At 39.8% G+C, this 22572-nt stretch overlaps 1 protein-coding gene across 2 annotated transcripts in view; it reads left to right on the top strand.

Moving 5' to 3' along the window:
- etv1 (ETS variant transcription factor 1) overlaps positions 1 to 22572 on the top strand; it is a 144665-nt gene that overhangs the window by 59747 nt on the left and 62346 nt on the right. Inside the window, exons 6-8 of one of the 2 annotated variants that reach the window (XM_059972629.1) lie at positions 3844 to 3973; positions 8570 to 8758; positions 9939 to 10186. In XM_059972629.1, the coding sequence (XP_059828612.1) occupies positions 3844 to 3973; positions 8570 to 8758; positions 9939 to 10186 (567 nt within the window). The remainder of the gene's footprint in view (positions 1 to 3843; positions 3974 to 8569; positions 8759 to 9938; positions 10187 to 22572) is intronic. The other variant, XM_059972630.1, reaches the window with a different exon arrangement.

Raw genomic sequence — 22572 nt, 5'->3', positions numbered from 1 at the left:
TCAGCCCAGCTTTCCATCATATCAATGTCCTGCTGTACCCTATGACAGCTCTCCACACTATCCACAAAACCTCCAACCTTTGTGTCATCAGCAAACTTACTAACCCAAACTTCCACTTGCTCATCCAGGTCATTCATAAAAATCACAAAGAGTAAGGGTCCCAGAACAGATCCCTGAGGCACACCACTGGTCACCATCCTCCATGTAGAATATGACCATCTATAACCACTGTTTGCCTTCTGTGGGCAAGCCAGTTCTAGATCCACAAAGCAATGTTCCCTTGGATCCCATGCCTCCTTACTGTCTCAATAAGCCTTACATGGGGTACCTTATCAAATGCCTTGCTGAAATTCATATACACTATATCTACTGCTCTTCCTTCATCAATATGTTTAGTTACATCCTGAAAAATTCAATCAGGCTCGTAAGGCACGACCTGCATTTGACAAAGCCATGCTAACTATTCCTAATCATATTATACCTCTCCAATTTTCCATAAACCCTGCCTCTCAGGATCTTCTCCATCAACTTACCAACCACTGAAATAAGGTTCACTGGTCTATAATTTTCTGGGCTATCTGTACTCCCTTTCTTGAATAAAGGAACAACATCTGCAACCCTCCAATCCTTGGGAACCTCTCCCATCCCCATTGATGATGCAAAGATCATCGCCAGAGGCTCAACAATCTCCTCACTCACCTCCCATAGTAGCCTGGGATACATTTCATCCAGTCCTGGTGACTTATCCAACTTGATGCTTTCCAAAAGCTCCAGCGCATCCTTTTTCTTAATACCTACATGCTCAAGCTTTTCAGTCTGCTGCAAGCTCTCACTACAATCACCAAGTACAAGTCATCAGTACAATTAACAAATACAACATATTTGTTGGAGTATTGTGTGGAGTTCTGCTTTCCACATTATAGGAAAGATACGAAGACTTTGGAGTGGGTGCAGAGGTGTTTGCCAGGATAGGAGAATATTAGCTAGAAGGTGAGGCTGGACAAACTTGGGTTATTTTCTCTGCAACATCAGAGGCAGAGTGGAGATCTGATAGAGTTCTATAAAATTATTAAAGGCTTCGATTGGGTAGCTGGGCAGAAGCTTTTCTCCAAGGTAGAAATGGCAAATATTAGGAAACATAGCCTAAAATGGGAGGAGGAAAGTTCAAAGGAGATGTGTGGGCTGTCTTCTACACATTTGTCTTTTTACACAGACAGGTCCCTGGAACAGACTGTCAGGATTGATGGTGGAAGCAGATATGATATAAATTCACTTTAATGATTGAAAATTTTAAGAGGAAAGTTTTTGTGACTTAGTTCTGCCTTCCCAACTGCAATATCGTCTTCCAATTGTGATGGATATTCATTGCCCAGGGCCAGGAACCATTTTTAATCTTTTTAGACCAGCTCAGTTTTCTAAACACAGCAGCTGACATTTCTAAAGATCAGTATCGTTTTAAATAAATTAAAATTTATCCAATATTCTTTGCTTAGCTACTTGTAAACAGGAGCCAGTCATCAGTTCTTAATGAAACTGGCAAGCAGTAATCAGTCTGAAGTTAAAAAATGTAGCTTTGCAAACAAGCATTGTCTCCAGCACAGGATTGCTGGTCCCACAGCTCCTGGCCTAACTGTTCAAGAAGTGTGTGTAAGACGATGGGATCTGTTAATTTGGCTTGTTTCAAACTATAAACAAGACAATTGTAGCTAAATTATTTAGTTCCATCTTACAGACCAGATCGATATTATCACTTTGTATATCAAATAGCTGATGTGTTAATAGTTGGAAGGTTTGTGTATTCAGGGAGTCATCTTCACAGCATTAATTGTGGCTATCTGGGTCTCTACCTCCAGAAGCTTTTAGACCACTTGAGTGAAGTCACCAAGGGCAGAGAAACAGTATAAATGCAGAGAGCAGCCCAGGCTTATTACGAATGGTCAAACAACAAGAATTATGACAGAAACACAGGGTGAATTATAATTATAATCCATTCCTCTGCCTTTGATTTCTGCAATGGATGACTGGTATGTCTGCAGTTTGTGGGTATGACTTCTCACAGGAATTGTAACTGCGCTATGGAAATCCTTTGTTCCAGAAGTTGGTTTGTAATTTAGAAATCTTTTAGATAGAAATCGTCTGAATTTTAATACTGTTTTAAAAATGTTGTTTAGATTTAAATGTGTATCACTGTAAATAAATGAACTGTTTACACTACTTTGTTAGCTGGAAGTATCTTCTCCTTAGTTTTGAGAGGGGACTAACTACTGGGATTGTGGGTATTGGCTCATGACTCACCGTGGAGAATAAACAGAAATGAACAAGCTTTTGAAAATTGGGTAGTTGCTGTATAACCTCCCTTTAGTGAGGGTACCTGATAGGGTTTAAGGTCTTAATTTGAGTTTAGAACATTGCAGTCAGCAAATCCAATGGCAGCACACAATCTCCCATCACCATAGTGTAGGGTGAAGCTGTACGTACCCGTCTTCATTTTCATTAACCTAGTTGCAGCCAGAAAATGAACTGCGGTGTGTACTAGACTTGTTAAATTTCTCCGTCTCACCATGTCTCTTCCCTCCTCATGCTCTTTTAACCAAATTTATGGCATTTTCCCAATTTGTTTTGTTTGAAATGCTGCACTGCAATGCCTTGCGATAATTTTTCTACCTTTGAAATGCTACAGAAAAGGATGCTGTTTTTGACCATTCCAAATTTTGTATAGTCATTTCTCTCCCCATATCATAGTTTACATCAGAGGGTTTGAATTGCTGAAAAATTTGTTGGAAATCTTAAGATGCTGTTTGTTTGGTTTCGAGGACAGAGTATTACCCCGATGAAGATTTAGCGCTACAATTCTAAATGAACACTTTTTTTGGCTTCTCTTGTGAGTGCCCATATTAGTGCTTGCTCAACATGGAATCCGAGAGCTCTGACTTCAGTCAATACCGAATTGTTCTATGCACATATTTATAAACGTAGAGATTTGCATCATACTCTGACATACATCAAGATCTTTATATAACATTGTTGCGTATATAAGATTAGATCAATTACAAACAACAGTGCTTTTTTAGTCCTGAGGCCTCCATTGGTCAGAGTTGACCATGGTTATTATGTCCTAGTTGTCCAAATATGTAGTGTGATATGGAGAGCAGGCTGTTGTCCACATAGCAAGCTCCCCTTCTCCATGCATCTAAATGTCCTATGAATGTTAAAAGGCACACTGAAGCAAAACCATTTATTTAACTGGTCTGCTATCATTCCAAGTATACACACTTTACTTGTTGTGCAATAAGGATTGTAAAATTATGACTATTTAAGTATTTATTATAAATATTTTGCAAAGAGACTTCTGGCAGTAGTTGTTTGTATAAAAAAATAAATCTCAGGAAAAATAAACTATTTTGCTATGCTCCTTAATCAGAATCAGACTTTAATCACCAAGTAGCTGTACACATACAAGGAATTTACTTCCGGCAGATGTTGTCTCTCTGCTCATAACAATAATAATGATAAATATAAATTAACCGTTTAACATTGCATCTTTGTGAATATTTGTTTGTCTTGTTGTTCACTAATTTGTAGTCCTCAATGAGTGAGCTGTTATACTTAGCTATCACTGTCTTGTATATCACCACTGGCTTATCGTGCCTAGTTAAAAGCCTCCATTTGAAGGCTGTCAATGGGATCCAAACGAATCAAACATTGTTTGTCAACAATACCTTAAAGTAACCAGCACAAAGCCTGAGTGATGGCAAGATAGAGAGCAAAGATACTCTTTTGGATCTCTTTGTATCGATCTGCCAAGATGCTCTTTCTCATTCTGTTTCTCCCACTTCATTTCAGTGGCTTTTCATGGCCTCTCTCTAAAAATCAAGAAGGAACCACAGAGTCCCTGTTCTGAGCTGAGCACTGCCTGCAGCCACGAGCAACCTTTCAAGTTCAGCTATGGGGAAAAGTGCCTGTATAATGTCAGGTAAGATGAGTTCACTGGTATTCCCAGTTAATAATATATGACTTATTCTTCCAATGACCAATATGTTTCTTTCATAAAAATGGCTAACACGAGGGGGGTCATAAAATTAAGGAAAGAATAGGGAGGCATGTCATGGGTAAGTTTTTACAGAGAGTGATGGGTGCCTGAAACTGCTGCTGGAAGTGGTGGTAAAGGCAAAAACATGAGGGACATTTTAAGTGAGTCTTAGATAGGCAAATGATACTAGAGAAATAGAAGATTATATAAGAGGAAAAGGTTAGATTGATCTTAGTGTAGGTTAAAACATTAGCACAAGTAGGTTGAATTACCAGTACTATTCTATGCTGTAGTTGTTATTTCCTTTCTGAAGGAGCATAATGTAAGGGTACAGCTTGAAAGTAATCCATAGAAAGGTCAGACGGGAGAACAGGAAGAGGTTTTTACCCAGAGCGTGGGAGGGGTTAGGAATTCACAGCCTAAAAGTGAGGTAGAGGCAGAAACTGTTATCGCTTAAAAATTTGCAGAGGTACTAGAGGTATTAGAACCTGCAAAGCTACAGATTGAGTGCTCAAAAACACATCAGGCTGGATGGCTCTTATTTGGTTAGCATGTAGGGTGGGCTGAATGTCCTCTTCTTTCAAATGTTCCATAATTATTTATATCTCTGCTTTAAGCAGCAGAAATTGCACATATCAATGCATTTAACGCAGACTCGGTTTAAAACTGCACTTGCTTTTCTTCCGTTGTTAACCCAGTGTGTTCACCACTGTATTTGACTGGGGAAGGGTGGGGTGGAATTTGTGGGGGGAACGGGAGTACGATATGCAACTTCTGATGATAGTTTTGCCTCATATGTTACAAAGTCACTTTCATGGTTGGCTTCTACGTGTTTAGTTAAAGCGATCTGAAGTAGATGAAGTAAAGGTGAATTGTTGCCTCCCTGTCACATTTATGGGTTAAGTCGAGTTTTATTTGTCCTGCACAGTACATTCACTTTACGTTTGTGCTCTTAATTTTTAGTTCATTCCATCCCTTTTTCTCTCAAGATTACAATTTCTAATATTTAATTAATATTCAATATTTTGAATGCTGCTTGGAAGCAATGTAGCTAGGCTGGGTATTGCTTGATTTGGTTGGGTGTAAAAGATTAGGGCCAAGAGAATTTTTTTTAGATGTTACAACGGCATTGCGATTTATCCCATTGAAGCTTATGACAATCACATAAAGAGAATGAACTTGTGTTCCTCACAGACCAGCGCTGTTAACCTTCCCTGAAAAACACTGCATTCAATTTAACATTGTCGGCTTCAATGTGATCTTCCTTACTGATATGCTGTGTGTTCTTTCACTTCTCCGTGTGTAGTCCAGCAGATGCTGTCTCTGCAGAGAAATGCCACAGCATATAAGCAGCCCTCTTCCAGCCACAGGGGAGAGTTGCAACTAAATAATGAGAGGTGATTTGGAAAGTGTTTCCTTTGGACTGAAGGGACTTGGAGAGGTTGTTGAAGATTGGTGCCTGCAGGAAGGATGCTCTTTGAAAATCCTTTGAGCCTGCAATCATCTTTTTCTGCCAGAAAGTCAGATCTTTGTGGCAGGTGGTGTTCAACCAAGATAAGTGTGAAGTTGTTCATCTCGGTAGGTCAAATTTGAAGACGGAATATAATATTAGTGGTAAGACGCTTGGACGTGTGGAGAATCAGTGAGATCTTGGGGTTTGTGTCCATAGGACACTCAAAGCTGCTGTGCAGGTGACTGCTATTATGAAGGCATGTGGTGTATTAGCCTTCATCAACCGTGAAACTGAGTTCAAGAGCCGTGAGGTAATGTTACAGCTATATAGGACCTTAGTTAGACCCCACTTGGAGTACTGTGTTCAGTTCTGGTTGCCTCACTACAGGAAGGATGTGGTTACTGTAGACAGAGTGCAGAGGGGATTTACAAGGATGTTGCCTAGATTGGAGAGCATGCCTTATGAGAATAGTTTGAGTGAACTTGGAGTGACAGAGGATTAGAGGTGACCTGATGGAGGTTAATAAGATAATGAGAGGCACTGATCGCATGGATAACCGGAGGCTTTTCCCCAGGGCTGAAGTGGCTAACATAAGGGGGCATAGTTTTAAAGTGCTTGGAAATAGGTACAAGGGGGATGTCAAAGGTAAGCTATTTTACGCAGAGAGTGGTTGGTCTGTGGAATGTACTGCCAGCAATGGTGGTAGAGGTGGACAGAATAAAGTCTTCTAAGAGACCCTTAGGTACATGGAGTTTAGGAAAATAGAGGGCTATGCAGTAGGTTAATTTTAGACCATTTCTGGAGTAGGTTACATAGTCAGCCCAACATTGTGGGCCGAAGGGCCTGTAATGTGCTGTAGATTTTTATGGTTCTATGATATACTCAACTACAAATGCCTGAACTATGTGGGACCCTGTGATGCAGGCAAGTGACTGCTCTGCCCACATATGTGGACTGAAGGGAAAAAAAGCTGATGTCCTTTCATTTGAGTATGGCGTCTGGGCCCTCCCTAATGCCGCAGTGTGTCACAAACTGCAAGATGTTTGTTAATCCTGTCAGCAGTTTGAGTGAGAACTGTAACTTTACAGATCAGCACAGTTGAAAATTTCACTGTGGAAGACTTTTGCATGTTGTACTACTGACAATGCCACTTGGGTAGGTTGGCCATTTGGTAACAAAAAGGAAGTTGAGGAGAAAGAAAATCCCTCTGAAAACTAGTTTCCTGTCTCCCATCCAGAATTGTGCACAAAGTTGTTCCACTCCAGGTTAACCCATTTTTCAACAGAAGAGCATCATTCTTTATTTGAAGTTGGAAGAACAAATCCCTGAGAATTAAAGAAACTGCAGAACCTGGAAATCTAGAGTAAAAAGGAAATAATGCTGAAAACACTCGGCAGGTCAGGCTGCATTAGTGGAAAGAAAAATAAGAGTTGGAATTTCACGTTGAAATTTAGGAATTGTAGCTGTGAGTGAATTCCTGACTCTTTTAGATAATGCAGGCCAGTGCAGTAATTTCCCCGGATTGGTGTTGTGGGTTTTGTCTTGTCTTGTACCAGGAAGACCTTAGTAAATCTAGGCATTAAATTCCCAGCAAAGCACTGATATTACAGTCAAAAATGCACAGATCTCAATGTTTTAAACTGGTATGAGCAAAAAAAAATAGCCTTTCTTTCTTTTCCTGAATGAATATTGATACAGACAATTCCCTGATAGTCTCCGTAAATCAAGATATTTCAGAACATCAGCATGCTCACTTTATACATCAAAGCAGTGCCATAATGCCAGTCCTTTACTGCAGGAGAACACTATTGTGCTTTTATCTTTTGTGCCTAAAATGTACCAGCGCATGAATGAAACAGCAGGTCCTCCCTCAGGAATAAAAATACAAATGCTGGAAATATTCAGCAGCTCTGGAAGGAGAAAGAGAGTTAACATTTCAGATTGACGATCCTTCAGGAGACCACTCATCAGGCCCCACCTCAGAATGGTCTTCTGCTTCTCTATTCACTGCTGCAGCCTGATGTGCTCAACACTTCCAGAATTCCCTTTTTGCTTTTGATTTCCAGCATCTGTAGCTTTTTTTCCCACTATTAATTATTTTATGAAAATCAAGGGACTGCTCCACCTTGTGACAAGTACCTGGGACCATGATTGCTCTTAGCAAAATGTTTCGCTTTTTAAATCAATTTTTTTTATGAGTTTCTACAATGCGACAAAACAAGCAAAAACAGTAAATGAAAAGGTTTATACAGTGCAAAACAAATGTATGAAAAGTACAGTTCATAACAATTAAGAAAAAGCACCCATAGTAGAATCATATAAAGTTAGTCACCACTCACTATCCAACTCCAAGCCTAACTTACGATATATAAAAAAGTTAATCAGAACTTTCATCACAACAGAGCTGTATTTATAAAAATAAGGTATATTGCCGACTACCTGAACTATAATATGTTTACACATTTTAAAAAAAAAGTAAATCTTAACCGAAAGAAACTCGAAGTAAGGGATGGCAAAATTTTTCTACAGAAGTGCCATTGCCTTCTTCTGAGCAGACTCTTTACAAAATAGGTGACCCCAGCCATTATCAATACTCTTCAGAGACTGTTTGTCTGGCATCAGTGATCGTATAGCCAGAACTTGTGGTATGCACCACCTGCTCCCGTGGCTTCATGTGACCCTGATCAGGGGCTAAGCAGGTGCTACACTTTGCCCAAGGGTGGCTTGCAGGGTAGAGGAGGGAAGGAGTACCTTCCCCCTCCTTTGGTAAAGAGGTATCTCCACTCTGCCACTCCTCAGCAACTTTCAATTCCCTGGCCCTCATTGCCTCATTTTCACCAGTCCTTAAGAAGGGTCTCAGCCCGAAATGTCGACTGTTAAAATCCATTTCCATAGTTGCTGCCTGACTTGCTGAGTTTCTCCAGCATTTTGTGTGTGTTTCTTAAGGAAATTATTTAGATCCTTCTCACTACAGCTAATCTAATGCCGAAAGCAAGGTCAAATTTGTTAGCTGACAGTGCAGTGAGAAATGCATTTTGCCCAATTATCTCTTGTTACATTTGTGGGCTTGCTTCTGTTTCTTTCAGTGCCTACGACCAGAAGCCGCCTGCTGGATTGAAACTCTCTAACCCGCCAACCCCATCCAGCACACCAGTGTCCCCCTTGCACCATGGCTCTCCTAATCCTGCAGCTACTCCCAAACCGGACAGAAGTTTTCCAGCTCATCTTCCTGCCACCCAGCCCATTCCAGAGAACACCTACCCAATGGATCCTAGGTTAGCAAGTACACTTGGACCTTTTGTATGTTTATTTAGCTGTCAAAAGAGTTTCCTCATTCTATCAATGACTGCCCTCTAAAACGTGGTAAAACCTAAATTAGCAACAAACAAAAATTATATGTTAATTACTGGGCTTCTTGCAGAAGTTTCATCATATATATATTGGTTCCATTCTGCACTGAAAGTTGTTCTCAGTGCATGGATACAAAACTGGTTGGGAATACAGCCAGAAATAACTACAGACCTTGGGCAGTAATATAACACAGACAAACATAATGGCTTTACACTGCTAGAATTTTCTTTTTCATTGAGTTCAATGATATGGAAGTCAAGTTTGTCTTGCAATGGACAACTAATTTATTCTCGCCTGATTTGTGCTGTATCCTGATCCAAGCCTTTTCATCAGTCTTTTCAGATCATTAGCAAATTCACTGCCTCATCTCCGCTATTAAAATATATGGCTTTATGTTCATTATTATTAGCACTAATTCTCTTGTATATAAATGGGTAATAGATATGCGAGACTGTCTGCAAGACACTAGCCTAACCAAAGAGTTCACATGCTGCTATGTTTTTACAAGGCGAAACTGCGATTGGTTTTAACTTGGGTCAACCTGCAAAAATATATCACAGCCTGGAATGATTCAATGGTATCTGTTCTTAACACTGTAAAGGTAGCTTTTCTAGATACCCATTAAGCTCTCTTACAGTGAAACACTCCTTGCTGGGAGAGCAAACTCTTGGTTATCTACTCCCTATTGGCTTCAATCTCCTTGTGATTATTGTCATCTAGGCAGTTGTCTCAATGTGAACTCTGCAAAGAATGTATTTTTCCCATCCATATTTGATGACACTGTGTTGCCTTTGAGTTCACTTCTGAGTGCTTATTGTGGTCGTGTACTAAATATTGAAGCAAAATTTCTGCGAGCAGAAGGTTGTTTGTCCATCTAATCAGCTTCAGCCAAAGTACATCTAATTATTCCCTTCTGTTTCTTTAAGAGTCTCATCACTTTATCCTTTGATCTTACTTCCAGCTTACATCTAATGTTGTTTAACATGCTGGGTAACTCATAAAAATGCTCATTTTTGACAGTGTAAAGAAAGCTTGATTGCTGAGGAATATGATAAAAGTTTAGTTTAGTTTTCACTGATCTTTCCTGTTTTATGTCACTTGCAGATTCCGGCGTCAGCTCTCCGAGCCATGCCATTCATTCCCACCTCCACATGGACTGCCCAGGGAAGGTCGTCCCATGTACCAGAGGCAGTTGTCTGAGCCCAACATCCCCTTTCCCCCTCAGGGGTTCAAACAGGAATACCATGATCCAGTCTATGAACATGCCACTATGATTAGTGGTCCAACGAACCAGAGTTTTCCACAGCCCATGATGATTAAGCAGGAGCCGCGGGATTATGCATATGATTCAGGTTAGTGTGGTTGAGGTACAAATGCACAAAACAGAATCAAAACTAACAGCAGCAATGAAGCGAGATGTTTTCAGCTGGAGTTTATTGAATAACTGGCTTCTACAATTACACTGAAGGGACTGCTACCAGTCATTTTCAATCCCAGTGGAGCCTCAGCCTGAATCCATTATCTGATGTGTTAGCATTAGAAAAGTGCTTTGGGCTCACATTTCCACCTCTGCCTGTGTGAAAATGGCCAGAGAAATTGTGGTTATTAAAGATAAAACCATTCATTACCAAGGTTATTTGCTTTGTCCACTGTTGTGGTGCTGTTAGAGGGAGGTCTTATTCTGAGCTGCTTTCTCTCAATCCTTCATCTTTATGTTAATATTTGCTTAAAGAACAACACCTCAATGCAATGAACGATACAAGATCCCCAAAAAGGATTTAGTTTGCCCTTTTGGCATTGTAGCTTATATTTTTAAATTAAACCTGGAGGTATTAATGTACAGTATGTAAATAACCTTCCATTGATCAGCTTATCACATATTAAAGGTCTGAAATAAAGTGAACAGTGACACATAACTCTTGCAACATCCTTGAATCATACAACATGTTGTTCTTCTCTATTGTTAACACAGAATACTAGTCATAGGAAGTTGACAGGCCTCACCAGTTTATAAAAATAAACTACTGCTATGTGGATTTGAAGTTTTTACTTATTTATTGAGATACAGCTCAGAATAGGCCCTTCTGGTCCTTAAAGCCTTGCCACACAGCAATCCTCTGATTTAATCTGGGCCTAATCATGGGATAATTTGCAATGACCAATTAACCTACCAACCATTACATCCTTGGATTGTGAGAGGAAACCAGAGAACCTGGAGAAAATGTACACGGTCATGGGGAGAACGTACAAACTCCTTACAGGCAACGGTGGGAAGTGAACCCAAGTTACTGTTACTGTACAGCATTATACTAACCACCTATGCCACCATGCTGTCCCATTTTGTCTGTTAAACTCCGGTTTTAAAGTGAACATTAAGGTTTAATTTACATTTGTTACTATAAGACTTGTAAAAAGGTACTTCACTGTCACTGAACTATGGAAGATACAAAATATTTTCAGGACTGAGTTCAGAAGACATGTCACCCGGTGGATAATAACCTGGAATTCTATACTCAGGAGGGCTGTAGAGATTCATTTACTGAGTGTATTCAAGATAAATTGAATATATTTTGTTGACAGAAGTAAGAAATAGGGGGTTAGTGAAAGGGTTTGGTCCTGAGGCAAGTGATCAGCTATGATCTATTTGAAAGACAGTGCGGGCACAATAGGCTGAATGGTCTATTTCCACTTCTGTCTGTTATGTTCTTTTTAGGTTTTAGAAGTGCAGTCACTTATAGCGCAGGGTAATGTAACCAAGGTGCATACATTTGCATTGGTTACAAATGAATTGTAACCATATTTATAGGTTCCAGCATTGCACTTCATCTTTAAATGGTAAATTACCTTTGGCTGACATTGGTTCTGACAATACAACACTGCCTGAATACTCTGCTGAAATGTTACTTTAAATTATGTGCTCAAGCCCTTGGAGTGAAGAACATCGAACATTATAGCACAGTACACTCCCTTTGGCCCACAATGTTGTGATGATCCTTAAACCCTGCCTCCCGTATAACCCCCCACCTTAAATTCCTCCATATACCTGTCTAGTTGTCTCTTAAGTTTCACTAGTGTGTCTGCCTCCACCACTGACTCAGGCAGTGCATTCCACACACCAACTACTCTCTGAGTAAAAACTTCGTCTAATATCCCCCTTGAACTTCCCTCCCCTTACCTTAAAGCCATGTCCTCTTGTACTGAGCAGTGGTGCCCTGGGGAAAAGGCGCTGGCTGTCCACTCTGTCTATTCCTCTTAATATCTTGTGTACATTACAATAGGTACATTTAATGTTTACAATATACATCCTGAAATTCTTTTTCTTCACAAACATCCACAGAAACAGAGGCGTGCCCCAAAGAATGAATGACAATTAAATGTTAGAACCCCAAAGCACCCCCAGCTTCCCCCTCCCATGCACAAACAGCAGCAAGGCAATGACCCCCCCCCCCCCCACCAGCAAAAAAACATCGGCACCCTGCACCAAGCTCTCAAACGTGCAGCAAAGCATCAATAAAGACACAGACTTGCACTACCCCAAAGACTACTCGTTCACCCGGTAATTCAACATACCACAGGCTCTCTATCTCCCTGAAAGGGGAAAAAGAGGTGTCCCCATTTCACAGCGAGAAGGGTGACATAACAAAACTACTTGCTGATTTATGGTGTTAAAAGTCTGTTGCGCTGCTTTTTCCGAGCTCTGTGCCCAAAGAACTCGGGTCTCTGAGCACACAGGCAGCTGCCAGCTCGCTGTTTACGATCTTCCATCTCCCACAACACACCATCCTCGAGTCTGTCCACCTCTGGAACCACGGAAGTCTGGCACCCTGAAAGCACACTAGTCTGTCAGGCCGCGTCCTTGCCATATTGAAAAGTGGTCGGTCGTGAGGCCCACAAAGAACCAAAGTCGACATGTAACCCCAGGTCAGGGTCTTCAAAAGAACCCTGAAAAGTAACAAAGAGATATTAAAGATAGAAATAGAGCTGATTCCAAAGTTGAAAGCAAAGGAGTTGTCAATTTAATCCTTCTGATTTACATAGCTCCAATTTTTCTATCATTCATGTACCCATCAAAGAGTTTTGCAAACGTTCTTCATATATCTGCCTCTGCCACCACTGTTAAACTTTTTTCAATGCACCTACCACTCTCTGTGTAAAGAACTCCCTTCTGACAACCCCACTGTAGCTCACTCCAATCACTTTAAAATTTTGCCCCATGGTATTAGCTATTTCTGCCCTGGGAAATTGTCTCTTGCTATCCAATTGATCTGTGCCTCTTATCCTTTTGTACACTTCCTTTGAGTTGCCTCTCATCTTCCTTTGCTCAGCCTATCTCCATTAGATATGCTCTCTAATCCAGACAGTGTCCTGATAAGTTTCCTCTGCACTCTCTAAAGCTTCCACATCCTTCCTGTAATGAGTAGACCAGAACTGAAGACAATATTCCAAGTGTGATCTAACCAGGGTTTGATAGAGCAACATTATCTCGTGGCTCTTGAACTCAATATCCTAATTAATGAACAGTAATGCACCAGACGCCTTCCACCCTATCAACTTGTGTGGCAACTTTGAAGGATCTATGGACATGTTCCCTGATGATCCCTCTGTCCCTGCACACTGTTAAGAATCATGCCATTAATCCTATATTCTGCCTCAAATTCAACCTTCCAGAGTGAATCACTTAACAGTTTTCAGGGTTAAACTGCATCTGACACTTCTCAGCAAAGCTGTGCAACCTGTCAATGTCCCATTTTAACCTACGACAGCCATCTACACTATCCCTAACTCCATCAACCTTTATGTCATTTGCAATCTTATTAACCCACCTTTACACTTACATATCCAAGTCATTTATAGAAGTCACAAAGGGCAGGGGTCCCAGAACAGACCTTTGTGGAACACCACTAGTCACAAACCTCCAGGTAGAATATGCTTCATCTACAACCATCATTTTTCTTCCATGGAAAAGGTGAGTAGTTTCAGGTTCCTGGGTGTCAACATCTCTTTGGATCTATCCTGGCCCTAACATATTAATGTAATTTCAAAGAAAGCGCAATATCAGCTATAGTTCTTTAGGAATTTGCCGAGAATTGGTACGTCACCAAAGACACTTACAAATTTCTACAGATTTGTGGTACAGAGCATTTTAACTGATTGCATCACTGTCTGGTATGGAAGGGCCACTGCAAGGTACTGGGGAAAAAACTGCAGAAATTTGTAGACTCAGTCAGCTCCATCATGAGCACCAGCTTTCCCAGCATCCAGGACACCTTCAAGAGGGTGGCATCCATCTTTAAGGATGCCCATCACACAGCACATGCCCTCTTCTCACTGCTACAATCAAGGAGGAGGTACAGGAGCCTGAGGGCATACATTTAACATTTCAGGAACAGCTTCTTCCCCTCCACCATCGGAGTTCTAAACGGACAATGAGCCCATGAACACTAACTCATAATTTTTTCCCTCTCTTTTTGCACTACTTATCTAATTTATTTTAATATACTTTTTATTGTAATTTATAATTTTAATTTCTTTGTATTGCAATGCACAGCTGCCAGAAAATAACAAACTACTTGACATATGCTGTGATATTAAACTTGATTCTGATTCAATGGGCAAGTCAGTTCTGAATTCACACAGCCAGATTTTCCTCAATCCCATACCTCCTACCACGGAGAAGGCTTCTTTTTTTTCTGATTCAGAGAAGACTGTGCTTCTACTGAACTAATATGAACATGATTAATTTTGGACATTGGTGCACAAAGGTTTCATTATCATTATCATTTCATTGGTACAAAATGATTGTTTAAAGACAAGCGAGAATATAGATTGGAACATCAATATTTTGTTGAAATCTTAAGTCTCACTGTTTTTTATAGAAACAGGTACTTTATAAATGAATATTTTAAATGCTCAAGATTTCTCATAGATGCACAATTTGATAGAAATTTCTTCTTTGCTTAATTTGATTCGCCCACGAGATTCATGATCTCCAGTCATTAATCTAATATTTTTCATTGATTGCTACTCCCTGCCAATGCAGTCTGCCTATGATTGATCCTATAGGCAGCAACTGGCATCCTGCAGCAATTACATAGTTAGTTTCACTTCTCTTAACTTGATAGCTCCCCCTACATTCGGTTCCCTATGTTAACCAAGGGTCTTGACATCCCTCTATCCAGATGTGTATTTTCCTATTTAGGGCTCACTGGAACTGTTAGGAGACCCTCAGTAACCTGAATGGAAATTTCCTCTGGGCATAACATACTGACGCACCCACATTTGGCTCTTTCCTGGTGTACCATCTGACCTCGCCTTTCCCCAGTCTTCTCCATTTCCCATCACTGACAGGAGAATGACAAGCTTAATGAAATTCACTTACTCACTATTTAATTCTTTCCACAAAACAGTCATATCCTTGAATAAAATCTCGGTTTTTAAAACAATGCTGGTCAGTCCACTGCGGTATGCAATAAATTCATGAAGAACTCTAAATCTAAGTTGCCAGCGATTATTTTAGGTGTGGTGGCAAATCAAATCTTTGTGTGCAAATCAAGGAAGTCATAATCACATTTAGAAGTGATCCCAGTTTATATGTATATGTACAGTATATGTATATTGTAAATGCACAGGGTTCTATTGAGAAAAAGAATAGGTCCCAGTATTTGTTCTCAATGTTTAACACTAATTGGACTTCAAACATAAATTAATTTTACATTTTGTTTCCTGAAAGGACTATTTTTTCCCTTAGGAATGTAATGTTGCAGTGCTGAGAAGGGCTTTATAACTCAATACATTAGATAATTTATTTCTGTGGTCTACCCTTAAGACTGATGAGTACAAATATATATTTTCAGTTTAAATGATTATAAGTCACAGTTACAGCTGCATTCAGCAGCATTCTGAGTTCAGCTATGTCAACAGTATAATCTGGATTTATTCTCCTATTACAGTATAACGAGGTCAAATGGGTTTTGGCTGTCTTCCTAAGCTAGTAATGGAAGGCAGAAGTCCACATTAGACCAATCCCATCATCTTTACTCAGGAGTGATTGATTCAATCTACCCCCTTGGGGCCTCAGCATATAAGCCAAGCTCGAGCATGAATGGAGCAAGTGAGCATTAAGTTTCATTCAGAAAATGGAGGAAAGGAAAGACTAGAATTCCCAGTTAGACAGGGCAGGGTGTACAATTTTAGCAGCTGATTCCTTTGCCAGATTACTTGATACGGACATTACTGAGGCAGGCATGCCCAGAGTAAAATGACACCAGTACTGTGCTTGTGTGCACAGTTGAAGTCCAGTGAATGAGGATGTCCCATTCACATTGTGCAGAGATAACAAGAACTGGATGGTCTGAATTCCATTCAAAATACTACTTCCAGCTACACATCATTGTTGATAAGCTTCAAGTTCCTGATGCAAGTTATGTGGAGGGAACAAGCGTAGCCTCACATGGTAATGCAGATAATTCATTTACATGGTCACAGTACAGTTTCTAAGTCCTGAATTTTAGATACATCAGCTAGACAGGCCTACTTACCTATCATTTCTGTGGGGGGAATACAAAACCTCACTGTATTTTGTAAGACCTAAGATAAAAGTCAAAGTTGTCGTTTTTACTGATGATTTCTAAACAACTGCAAAATTATTGAATAGCAATTTAGAGATGATCAATCATTTATAAACAGAAAAAATTTGCAGTAAAGAACCCTGTAAAATAATTTTCTCATAAAATGAGCTGTAAGACAAGTTGGTGAATTGTAGCTTCCTGGTGGTTGAGGTGATTAGTGGAGTGAAGGAAATTTTGTGCTGATTGCCAGTGTATATTTGCTGGTGCAGAGAGATTTGATGGGCTGAAAGCTTATAGATTAAGTGGATATATTAGCTGATATGGTATGCTAGGGTGTAGTGATCTTTGCTGGTGTATAACTAGAAAGTAGAAATGTATGTAGAAAAGTCATAATGTTATGATGGCCAGATAGATGAAGGAAAAGAAGATGAAGGACGTTTAACAAAGGGTTTAAGCTGGTTCATTCACACAGCTGGTTAATCAACTGGATATGTTGCTACAAAATGAAGCTAACTATAAAAATTCTATTCAACACAAAATTTTGGAAGCTTTTATTTTGTTTGAATTGTATACATTCCAAATACAGTTCAAATAAAATTAAGGCCAAAGCAAAAAGGAAGATTCCAGTGGAAAAGATAAAGTAATGAGCTGATTCAGACTAATCAGACATTCTGAGGTACAAATAAAGAAAGTGTAAATTATATATGCACAGATTACATATCAACATTAGAATCTAATTTGGTGTCACGATCCAACTTAGTTTTAGTTGTGTTTTAATTGTGCTCATGATTTTAAATCTAATGTCCATTATTTTTGAATTGGTGTGCTCTGAATGACGAGCTCTGTGTTTAGCCCATCTGAACTTGCCCTGAATTTGTATGCATCTAAGATACTAGTTTTCCCCCTAGTACTGTTTCATGTTTCTCTCTGCAGTAGACCACAGTCTTGCCTATCTGTATCATTTCACTGATTGTTTCATCTTCATCAGTTCTCCACTATACCAATCTTAGTATCATTACTAAATTCTGACATATCATTTTAGCCACTGAATTATACAACATAAAACAGGCCTTTTGGCCTAGCTAGTCCATTCAGACTGTGATGCACACCTAAATTATTCCTTTTTGCCTACTTTTGGCCTACGTCCCTTAAAATATTTTCTATGCACGTACCTGTGCCAATGTTCTAGAATCTTACAAAACAGAAGCAGTTGTCCATCCTGACCAAAACGCCCATCTAAACTACTCCCATTTGACTGTGTTTGACACATATCCATCTAATTGTTTTGTACTCTCATGCCTATTCAAATGTCAGAGTCTCACAGCATTGAAACAGGCTTTTCAGCCCAACTCATCCATGGCAATCAATATAGCTATCTTAGCTAGTACCCTTTGTCCACCTTTGACCCATATCCCTCAAATTGTTCCTGTTCATGTGCCTGTACAAATGCCTTTTAAATGCTGTTATCTTACCTGCCCCAATCACGTCCTCTGACAACTCATTGCATATACGTACCACCATCTTTGTGAAGAAGTTGCCACCCAGGTTCCTATTAAATCTCTCCCCTCTCACTTTAAACCTATACCCATTGGTTCTTGATTTCCCAACCCTGGGAAAAATGCTGTGGACTTTCTTCCTATCTATGCCCCTCATGATATTTTACATTTCTTTACAATCACCCTTTCATCTCCTATGCTCCAAGGAATAAAGTCCTAGCCTGCCTAAACTCTTCCTTTAAACCCAGTTCCTCAAGTCCTGTCCTGGCAACATACACTTCAGTCCTTTCTACACTTCCCCGATTAGTAACATCTATCCTACAAGAGTGACTAAAACACAATCCTCCAAATGCAGCCTGACTTATATCTAGTACAATTGCAACATTACATTTCAATTTCTATACTCAGTGATTTGATGGGTGAATACCAGGGTAACAGAAGCTTTTTTTCACAACACTGTCTCACTGTCTACCTGTGATGCCATCTTTAGGGGAATTATGAAATTGTACTCCTAATTCTCTCTGCTCTGCAACACTCTCCAGGGTCTTACCATCAAGTTCTACTCTGGTTTAACACTTCAAGATGTACTTATCTAAATTAATCTCTGCCATTCCTCAGCCTGCTTTCCCATCTGATCAAGATCCCACTCTACTTCTTGAAAACCCTTTTCACTGCCTACAGCACCTTTCTCTTGATTCCCTAACCCTGGGAAAACACTGTGGCAATCCAGTCCCTTGTAATTTTTACATATATACCTCTATTACATTTAGAAGTCGTATCCTGTCTTTTTCAATACTATTTAAAAACTAATAGGATTATGGTTATTGATCCTAAAGTGTTCCTTCACTGACTTACCAGCCACTTGACCAGCCCCATTTCCTAAGAGGAGATCAAGTGCTGCCCCTTCTCTCGTAGGTCCATCTACATATTGCTTAGGCAAACCATCTTGGGACACTTAACAAATTCTGCCCCAGCTTATCCCTTAGCAGTACCACTCAATATGAGGGAAGTTACAACCATTTCAATCATATTATTCCTATATATTTGCTTCAATAATTTTATTCTATTCCTTTGTTCAAATCAATGAAGTAATTGAAATATTGGTCATCACAGTAGTGCAGTGGTTAGTGCGACGCTATTACAGCTTGGGGTGTTGGAGTTTGAAGTTCAATTCTGATATCATCTGTAAAGTGTAAGTCACTAAGAAAGTACAGTTTCAGCAAGAAATATCTTTATCAGTGTGGAAGTTCCTTATTTTGATTTTGTGAACGTAGAAAATAATTTTATGAATGTGTACTGCATCAGATGTGAATAGTGCATGCCAAAGGTTTCTTGATGCACAGAGCTGGGCGGGAAGCTGAGGAGCCTGCATTTTGCAGAAAGTCCCTTTCAGCCATAAGTTTGACTATTATATACCCTAATCCTTCTTTAACAAACCTACCCCCAAGTTGGATGCAACACTGGCAGTCTCCAAAGTATAGACTTATTATGATGTGATATCACTGAGACCTGGCAGATTTTGGAAAAGGAGCTTAAAAGTTGAATTGAAGTCCACCCACCTTAAGAGTGGAAAAAGCTTAGACACAATACTGTGCAGCAGTCTTAGGTACATATAGATAGCTAGGATGCCTAAGAATTTTGCACAGTACTGTATATTGTGCCTTACCAGTTACCAAAGTGTACTTAACACTACTGAGCTAGTACAAAGCTAAGCACTCATACTTGTTCCCCAACCACTTTCCTGTTTTAGCTAATATTCAGAACTGTGCAAAAAGGAAAAATTAGCAAAAGCTAATATGATCTCTTACAGACGGAGACAAATGAAATTACATTGGGTACAGGACATTTGCACAGAAACCCAATTGTGGCTTCAGAGAAGGAAATTGTGGGGGGGGGGGGGGGGGAAGAAACAAAAGCCCTCACAGCAACAGTGGAACATAACAGGTCCAGAGAGATGGAGGATCTGAAAGAAGTTGTCATTCATAAAATGATAGTAATAGGTTTGAAAGCTAATAAATTCCCAGAACTAACATCCTGAATAGGCTTTCAAGGAGGTCACTATGGAGATATTGAACACACTGGCTCATGCCTTCTAAAGTTCTATGGAGCTTAGAATTGTTCCCAGAGGTTAGAAGGTCTTAAATGTAAAACTTCAACTTTTAAAAAATACAAGAGACAAAATGAAAGAACTACTAGTGTGGTCGTTTAATTTCAATAGAAGGGAAGTTGGACTATTATTATATAAAAATTGGTAACAGAGCAGCTGGAAAATTGTAACAATGGGCAAGATAATAAGAACTTTGAAAGGGAAATCATATTCCAGAAGTATGTTAGAGATTCTTGAATTGTAACTGGCAGAATAAATAAAGAATAGTGGAGTAGAGAATAAAATCAACAATAATGGTATTTTTGTTATGATAATGGAGGAGGTAATTTGGCTTATTGTTTATGGCAGGATGCAGACCCAGGCCTCATCTTTCTGTCATTGGTTCTCTCTCACATACTCTTCAACTCCACTCTAATTCTCTTATGAGAATTAACAAGAGAGAATTAATGCACAAACAAGAAGTTGTTAAATGGGAAACCAGAGCAGCCATAGGCAACATAATCACAGGGAGAACATGGAAATTCAATACAGGTAGCACTGGAGGCCAGGATTGAACCAGAGTCACTGGAACAGGAGCTGTCGTTCTCGCTGCTGCACTCTGGTTATATTGTGATCGTTGAGTTAGGAGGCAAGGACCGGGGGTACTATAAGGACTGGTGCTTGGCCCAGCTTTTTGAAATCTTTGTGAATGGTTCTGATGGAACAGGGTTTTGGGGTGGGGGGGTAGTGGTGAAGAGGGGTAGGTATAAAGTATTAAAGTCTGTTGATTATGTACAACTGATTTGTGAGGAAGATGCAGAGATCCTTCAAGGGGATATGAAAGGACAAAGTGAATGGTTGAAGACAAGCACAAACACAAAAGTCTTCAGATGCCAGAAATCCAATGCAATACACACAAAATGCTGGAGAAATTCAGTAGGTCAGGCAGCATTTATGGAAATGAATAGATAGTCAGTGTTTTGGGTCGAGACCAAAGAAGTTGGAATATTGTGTGGGAGAAATGAAACTATGCACTTTGGTATAGGAAATAGAAAGGCAGAGATTTTTTTTTAAATGGTGAGGAATTGAAGAACAATGGTTTTTAATGGGAACTGTTAGTCAAGTTGAGTTCGCAAACACAAGGAAATCTGCAGATGCTGGAAATTCAAACAACACACACAAAATGCTGGTGGAACGCAGCAGGCCAGGCAGCATCTGTACGAAGAAGCACAGTCAACGCTTTGGGCCGAGACCCTTCATCAGGACTAACTGAAAGAAAAGATAGTAAGAGATTTGAAAGTTGAGTTTATTATCATATGCACAAGTATGCTAAGGTATGGTACAATGAGAAACTTGATTACAGCAAAATCACAGGCATGTAAGTATAGACAACACATCACAATATAAAATATATGAATTACGTTAAGCAGTGGAGAGGGAGAGAAAATAGACTGCAAAAAAACAAGAAAGTGAGTTAAAAAAGACACGTCCATGGAAATGCATGCACATGTACACATTGAAAGTAACCATGCAGGTAGAACAACAAGTTTAGAAAGGCAAATAGCAGATTTTCCTTTATTGTAAAGGGATGCAGATAAAAGGGTAAGGATAGTCATAGACAGGAAACAGTAGTCCTTCAGCCCATTCGGACTTCACAAACCGTAAGTATCTCATTTGCCTGTAGCCATCTATGCCATGACATTCCAAATGCTCATCTAATCATCTTGTGAGGGTACCTGCCCTCACTTACTCTGTCATTCAACATACTCCAGGTTTCAACCACTATCCAGATTCAAAAAATTCTTCCTCAACTTCCCTCTAAGGCTCCCATCATTTATTTTAAACACATGCCTGCTGGTTACAGATACTACTGCTATGGGGGTAAGTTTCACACCATCTCCCCTATCTATGACGTTCGTGATTTTGTATACCTCAGTCAGTTCAACCGTCAGCTTTCCCTCCTCAAAAGGGAACAAACTCAGCCTATCCAGTGTCCCCTCAAAGCTCTTATCTTCTGTGCTCATATTCTTTCTTATCCAACTTACCAACCAGAGCTCTTCCCTTCAGGAATCCTTGGGTATCTATACTCAGTGGCTGCATAGGAGTGGCCTTATAAAGTGGTCTTCTGCTGCTGTACCCCATCCACTTCAATATTTGATGTGCTGTGTAATTAGAGATGCTCTTCTGTACACCATTTGGTTATGAGCCTTTGGCATTTTCTTGTCATTTTGAACCAGTCTGGACATTCTCCTGACCTTCCTCATTAACATAGCACTTCTGCCCACTGAACTGCCGCTCACTGGTTTTTTTGTTGCTTTTCACACCATTCTTTGTAAACTCTAACGATTGTTGTGCATGATAATCTCAGGAGATCAGCAGTTTCTGAGATACTCAAAGCAATCTGGCACAAACAATTATTCCATGTTCAAAGTCACTTAGATCACATTTCTTCCCCATTCTGATGTTTGCTCTGAACATCAGCTGAACCTCTGGATGATGTCTGCATGCTTTCATGCCTTGAGTTGCTGCCACATCATCGACTGATAGATATTTGCATTAATGAACAGGATGTACCTAATAAATTGGTC

The sequence above is a fragment of the Hypanus sabinus genome, chromosome 6, assembly GCF_030144855.1.
Source record: "Hypanus sabinus isolate sHypSab1 chromosome 6, sHypSab1.hap1, whole genome shotgun sequence".
Taxonomy (NCBI): Eukaryota; Metazoa; Chordata; class Chondrichthyes; order Myliobatiformes; family Dasyatidae; genus Hypanus; species Hypanus sabinus.
Note: the sequence above shows the minus strand (reverse complement) of the source record. Positions and strands in the feature narration are given on the sequence as shown.